The following is a 6,480-nucleotide window of genomic DNA, read 5'->3' on the forward strand; positions in this document are numbered from 1 at the left end:
GAGATTGATAGAGAAAGGGAATAAGCGCTTCTTACCCGCCCAGAAGGGAGGTTGCAGTTCTCCAGAGCTGTCTCTACTCGTTTCCTGTCTGCTGAGAACATCCTGAAGATACTGACGAAACAACAGTTACATCATCACAATCACACAAACACACCTCAGGAACATTAATAGAGCATCAAACAAAATATACAGCAGGGATCATCTACTAGATTCAGCCGCGGGCCAGAACATAGTTACAAGTCATTTGTTCTTAAATTGGATAAATCACATGTGCCTCTCTACTATGTGTGAGAATACTTTCCAAAATGTAAATCACTTGGAGCTGATTTTCTGGTGTTTTTACAGTTGTTCACGTCCAATAATGAAGTGTAAAAAAATTAAAAGGTAAAAATATTTGGAAACTTGGGGGCCAAATGAAACCTGTCCCGCTGGCCGCCAGGTAGGAAACCCTGCTATACAGTATCACAGGTACTACCGATCCATTCATACAGGCAGCTTCACACATCACACACCAGAGAAGCATTAACACAACATCATAGTTACCTTCACACACACCACAGAACCATCCATATAACGCCTCACACACCACAGAACCATCCATATAACGCCTCACACACCACAGAACCATCCATATAACGCCTCACACACCACAGAACCATCCATATAACGCCTCACACACCACAGAACCATCCATATAACGCCCCTCACACACCACAGAACCATCCATATAACGCCTCACACACCACAGAACCATCCATATAACGCTCACACACCACAGAACCATCCATATAACGCCTCACACACCACAGAACCATCCATATAACGCCTCAAACACCACAGAACCATCCATATAGCATCTCACACCACAGAACCATCCATATAACATCTCACACACCACAGAACCATCCATATAATGCCTCACACCACAGAACCATCCATATAACGCCCGCACACCACAGAACCATCCATATAACGCTCACACACCACAGAACCATCCATATAATGCCTCGCACACCACAGAACCATCCATATAACGCCTCACACCACAGAACCATCCATATAATGCCTCGCACACCACAGAACCATCCATATAACGCTCACACACCACAGAACCATCCATATAACGCCTCACACACCACAGAACCATCCATATAACGCTCACACACCACAGAACCATCCATATAACGCCTCACACACCACAGAACCATCCATATAATGCCTCGCACACCACAGAACCATCCATATAACGCCTCACACACCACAGAACCATCCATATAACGCCTCACACACCACAGAACCATCCATATAACGCCACACACACCACAGAACCATCCATATAATGCCTCACACACCACAGAACCATCCATATAACGTCTCACACCACAGAACCATCCATATAGCGTCTCACACACCACAGAACCATCCATAACCCAGCAGATTCATTATCTAATATATAATATATGCATTATCTAATATATAATATATTCATTATCTAATATATAATATATGCATTATCTAATATACCCAGAGAAATATGTTAGTTTTCATTTTTTTGTGTTCTACTTCCTAGTTATAATTCCTTCTTGCAGTAAATAGAGTAAAAAGTAGAGCCATTAAATGTTAATGTTTGACTTTCCTTCTCTGTAATCTTGTGGAGAGACGTGGCAGTGATGATCAAGATGATATAAGCCTGCAAGATGTCTCTCTGCTATTCTCCTCTCTTTAATCTCTCTGTTACTCTCTCTCTCTCTGTTACTCTCTCTGTTACTCTCTCTCTGTTACTCTCTCTGTTACTCTCTCTGTTACTCTCTCTGTTACTCTGTTACTCTCTCTCTGTTCTCTCTCTCTCTCTCTGTTACTCTCTCTCTGTTACTCTCTCTCTGTTACGCACTCTTTCTCTCTGTTACTCTCACTGTTACGCTCTCTGTTACTCTCTCTGTTACTCTCTCTGTTACTCTCTCTCTGTTACTCTCTCTCTCTGTTGCTCTCTCTCTCTGTTACTCTCTCTGTTACTCTCTCTCTCTGTTACTCTCTCTCTGTTACGCACTCTGTTACTCTCTCTGTTACTCTCTCTGTTACTCTCTCTCTGTTACTACTCTCTCTCTCTGTTACTCTCTCTCTGTTACTCTCTCTCTGTTACGCACTCTTTCTCTCTGTTACTCTCACTGTTACGCTCTCTGTTACTCTCTCTGTTACGCTCTCTGTTACTCTCTTTGTTACTCTCTCTCTCTCTGTTACTCTCTCTCTGTTACTCTCTCTCTGTTACTCTCTCTCTGTTACTCTCTCTCTCTGTTACTATCTCTCTCTGTTACTCTCTCTCTCTGTTACTCTCTCTCTGTTACTCTCTCTGTTACTCTCTCTCTCTCTGTTACTCTCTCTCTGTTACTCTCTCTCTGTTACTCTCTCTCTGTTACTCTCTCTCTCTCTGTTACTCTCTCTCTGTTACTCTCTCTCTCTCTGTTACCCTCTTTCTATTACTCTATCTCTGTTACTCTCTCTCTGTTACTCTCTCTGTTACTCTCTCTGTTGCTCTCTCTCTGTTGCTCTCTCTGTTACTGTTACTCTCTATCTCTGTTACTCTCTCTCTGTTACTCTCTCTCTCTCTGTTACTCTCTCTGCTATTCTCTCTCTCCGTTACTCTCTGTTACTCCCTCTCTGTTACTCTCTCTCTGTTACTCTCTCTGTTACTCTCTCTCTGTTACTCTCTCTGTTTCTCTCTGTTACTCTCTCTCTCTCTGTTACTCTCTCTCTCTATTACTCTCTCTCTGTTATGCGCTCTCTCTCTGTTACTCTCTCTCTCTCTCTCTGTTACTCTCTCTGTTACTCTCTCTCTGTTACTCTCTGTTACTCTCTCTCTCTCTGTTACTCTATCTGTTACTCTTCTCTGTTTCTCTCTCTGTTACTCTCTCTCTGTTACTCTCTCTCTGTTACTCTCTCTCTCTCTCTCTGTTATGCACTCTCTCTCTCTGTTACTCTCTCTCTCGCTCTCTCTGTTACTCTCTCTCTCTCTCTCTCTCTCTCTCACTCTCTCTGTTACTCTCTCTCTCTCTGTTACTCTCCCATTATAGTTCTGAGTGAGGTTATCACAGGGGCTTTCCTCTGCTTTCCACTACACTTCTAGTCTGGGGTGATGGTGCTCAGAGTTCCCTGCTGTCTACTGTCTCCACTCAGACTGAGCAGATAGACAGAGAGGAGGACTAGAGATGGAGGGAGCGATAGAAGAGGGAAAGGAGAGAGATGGAGGGAGCACTGCACCCATGTCCACTAAAACACAACAAGGACAGACAGACACAGACAGATGCGCCCTCCAAATGAGTAGAGATGGATAGAGGAGATGATACTGTAGGTAGACAGAGAGACAGAAAGTGGAGAGCGGGGTCAAGGGACCAAGATATAGAGTAAGAGAGGGTTAGAGGAGAAATGAGAAAGAGAGAAGGAGATAGGTTGATCTGTCTCCTCATATCTTCAGAGAGAGAGAGTGAGAGAAGGATTTGAAATTTCTTTATTATTTTGTAACTTGAGTGTAATATTTACTGAGTGTAATATTTACTACCAATAAAGCCTCTTGAATTGAATTGAGAATGAAAGAGAGAGCAAGAGAGAGAAAGAGAGAGAAAGTGTCACGCCTTGGTCATTGTATTTTGTGTTTTCGTTATATATTTGTTCAGGCCAGGGTGTGACATGGGTTTATTGTGTTGTCGTATTGGGGTTTTGTAGGCATTGGGATTGTGGTTGATTAGGGGTGTGTCTAGTTTAGGCTTGGCTGCCTGAGGCGGTTCTCAATCAGAGTCAGGTGATTCTTGTTGTCTCTGATAGGGAACCGTATTTAGGTAGCCTGGGTTTCACTGTGTATTTCGTGGGTGATTGTTCCTGTCTCTGTGTAGTGTTCACCAGATAGGCTGTATTAGGTTTCACGTTCCGTTTGTTGTTTTTGTATTTATTTAGTTATTTCATGTATCGTCATTTGTTTCATTAAAGACATGAGTAACCACCACGCTGCATTTCGGTCCGACTCTCTTTCAACAAACGAAGAACGCCTTTACAGAAAGAGAGAGAAAGAGAGAGAAAGAAAGAGAGAGCAAAGAGAGCAAGAGAGAGAAAGAGAAAGAAAAAGAGAGAGAAAGAGAGAGAAAGAGAGAGAAAGAGAGAGCAAGAGAGAGAAAGAGAAAGAAAGAGAGAGAAAGAGAGAGCAAGAGAGAGAAAGAGAAAGAAAGAGAAAGAAAGAGAAAAAGAGAGAGCAAGAGAGAGAAAGAGAGAGAAAGAGAGAGCAAGAGAGAGAAAGAGAGAGAAAAAAAAGAAAAAAAGAGAGAGATGTACTTCTTGCAAAGAGCTGTCAGTCTGCAAGGAGCTGCCAGTCTGCAAGGAGCTGCCAGTCTGCAAGGAGCTGCCAGTCTGAAAGGAGCTGTCAGTCTGCAAGGAGCTGTCAGCCTGCATGGAGCAGCCAGAGCTGTCAGTCTGCAAGGAGCTGCCAGTCTGCAGGGAGCTGCCAGTCTGCAAGGTGCTGCCAGCCTGCATGGAGCAGCCAGAGCTGTCTGTCTGCATAATGCAGCCAGAGCTGCCAGTCTGCATGGAGCAGCCAGAGCTGTCAGTCTGCATAGAGCAGCTAGATCCGCCAGTCAGCCATGATCTTCTAGATCTGCCAGTCAACCAGATTCTTCCAGATCTGCCAGTCAACCAGTCTCTTCCAGATCTGCCAGTCAACCAGAATCTTCCAGATCCGCTAGCCAGCCAGGATCTACCGGAGCCTACTACCTGCCTGAGCTTCATTTCAGTAGTGGGCTTCCTCTCAGTACTGGGCTTCCTTTCAGTGCTGGGCTTTCTCTCAGTCCCGAGCTGCCCCCTCAGTCCCGGGCTTCCCCTCAGTCCCGAGCTTCCCCTCAGTCCCGAGCTGCCCCTCAGTCCCGAGCTTCCCTCAGTCCCGAGCTTCCCCTCAGTCCCGAGCTTCCCCTCAGTCCTGAGCTGCCTCAGTCCCGAGCTGCCCCTCAGTCCCGAGCTGCCCCTCAGTTCAGTGGGGTTCTGGGTGAGGACTATTAGGCCATGGTCGGTTGGCGAGGGTGGATTATCCCAGGACGCGAAGGGGAGGAACTATGACATTAATGGAGTGGGGTCCACGTCCCGAGCCGGAACCGCCACCATGGACAGACACCCACCCGGACCCTCCCTATGGTTGTGAGGTGCGTCTGGTAGTCCGCACCTTAGGGGGGTTCTGTCATGCCTTGGTCATTGTATTTTGTGTTTTCGTTATATATTTGTTCAGGCCAGGGTGTGACATGGGTTTATTGTGTTGTCGTATTGGGGTTTTGTAGGCATTGGGATTGTGGTTGATTAGGGGTGTGTCTAGTATAGGCTTGGCTGCCTGAGGCGGTTCTCAATCAGAGTCAGGTGATTCTTGTTGTCTCTGATAGGGAACCGTATTTAGGTAGCCTGGGTTTCACTGTGTATTTCGTGGGTGATTGGTCCTGTCTCTGTGTAGTGTTCACCAGATAGGCTGTATTAGGTTTCATGTTCCGTTTGTTGTTTTTGTATTTATTTAGTTATTTCATGTCTCGTCATTTGTTTCATTAAAGACATGAGTAACCACCACGCTGCATTTCGGACCGACTCTCTTTCAACAAACGAAGAACGCCGTTACAGAAAGAGAGAGAAAGAGAGAGAAAGAGAAAGAAAGAGAGAAGAGAGAGAAAGAGAGAGCAAGAGAGAGAAAGAGAGAGAAAGAGAGAGAAAGAAAGAGAGAGAAAGAGAGAGCAAGAGAGAGAAAGAGAGAGAAAGAGAGAGAAAGAGAGAGAAAGAGAGAAAAAAGAAAAAAGAGAGAGACGTACTTCTTGACAGGGATGCATCCTCAGAGTTGAGCTGTAGCTTCAGTCGTGTGTATCTGTAGGATAGAGGACATGACAGATTAGATATGGGCCTTTCTAGAAATAATGGGGCCAACGTGTGGCATTGAGATCAACTTTTCAAAATGGTTTGAAACAAACATAAAGATGATTTTTATCCAGTTCCACATGTGAATTTAGAGGAATATATACATATAGACCCATAACTCCTCCTATACAACAAGATAGGACTAGGACTATACATCCTTTAAGCAGGGTTCATACAGACATCGACAATTCAAATTCAAGGACTATTAGGGACTTTCTCAGGCACTTAATGTGACATTTTAATGACCTCAGAGTTCTGCAAATGTATAATGTATATAATTATACATATAGGGCCTAATATACAACCAAGCTCCCCAAAAAGCATGCAAAAAGTGTTCAAAAAGCATGCAAACAGTGTTCAAAAAGCATGCAAACAGTGTTCAAAAAGCATGCAAAAAGTGTTCAAAAAGCATGCAAAAAGTGTTCAAAAAGCATGCAAAAAGTGTTCAAAAAGCATGCAAACAGTGTTCAAAAAGCATGCAAAAAGTGTTCAAAAAGCATGCAAAAAGTGTTCAAAAAGCATGCAAACAGTGTTCAAAAAGCATGCAAAAGTGTTCAA

General features: G+C 44.2%; 1 protein-coding gene and 1 long non-coding RNA gene across 2 annotated transcripts in view; one reads left to right on the plus strand and one right to left on the minus strand.

Annotated features, from left to right (window-relative positions):
• LOC127917001 (1-phosphatidylinositol 4,5-bisphosphate phosphodiesterase beta-1-like) overlaps positions 1–330 on the minus strand; it is a gene marked incomplete at its 3' end in the record, with an annotated part of 3,109 nt that extends 2,779 nt beyond the window's left edge. The window contains exon 1 of the mRNA XM_052500457.1: positions 36–330. Coding sequence (XP_052356417.1) covers positions 36–101 — 66 coding nt within the window. The remainder of the gene's footprint in view (positions 1–35) is intronic.
• Positions 331–3,575: 3,245 nt separating this feature from the next.
• LOC127917000 (uncharacterized) lies at positions 3,576–5,583 on the plus strand. The gene is made up of 2 exons (XR_008096905.1): positions 3,576–3,908; positions 5,498–5,583. It is a non-coding gene; the product is annotated as an uncharacterized LOC127917000 (long non-coding RNA).
• The last annotated feature ends 897 nt before the right edge of the window (positions 5,584–6,480 follow it).

The sequence above is a fragment of the Oncorhynchus keta genome, unplaced genomic scaffold (genome assembly GCF_023373465.1).
Source record: "Oncorhynchus keta strain PuntledgeMale-10-30-2019 unplaced genomic scaffold, Oket_V2 Un_contig_1060_pilon_pilon, whole genome shotgun sequence".
In the NCBI taxonomy this organism is placed as follows: Eukaryota; Metazoa; Chordata; class Actinopteri; order Salmoniformes; family Salmonidae; genus Oncorhynchus; species Oncorhynchus keta.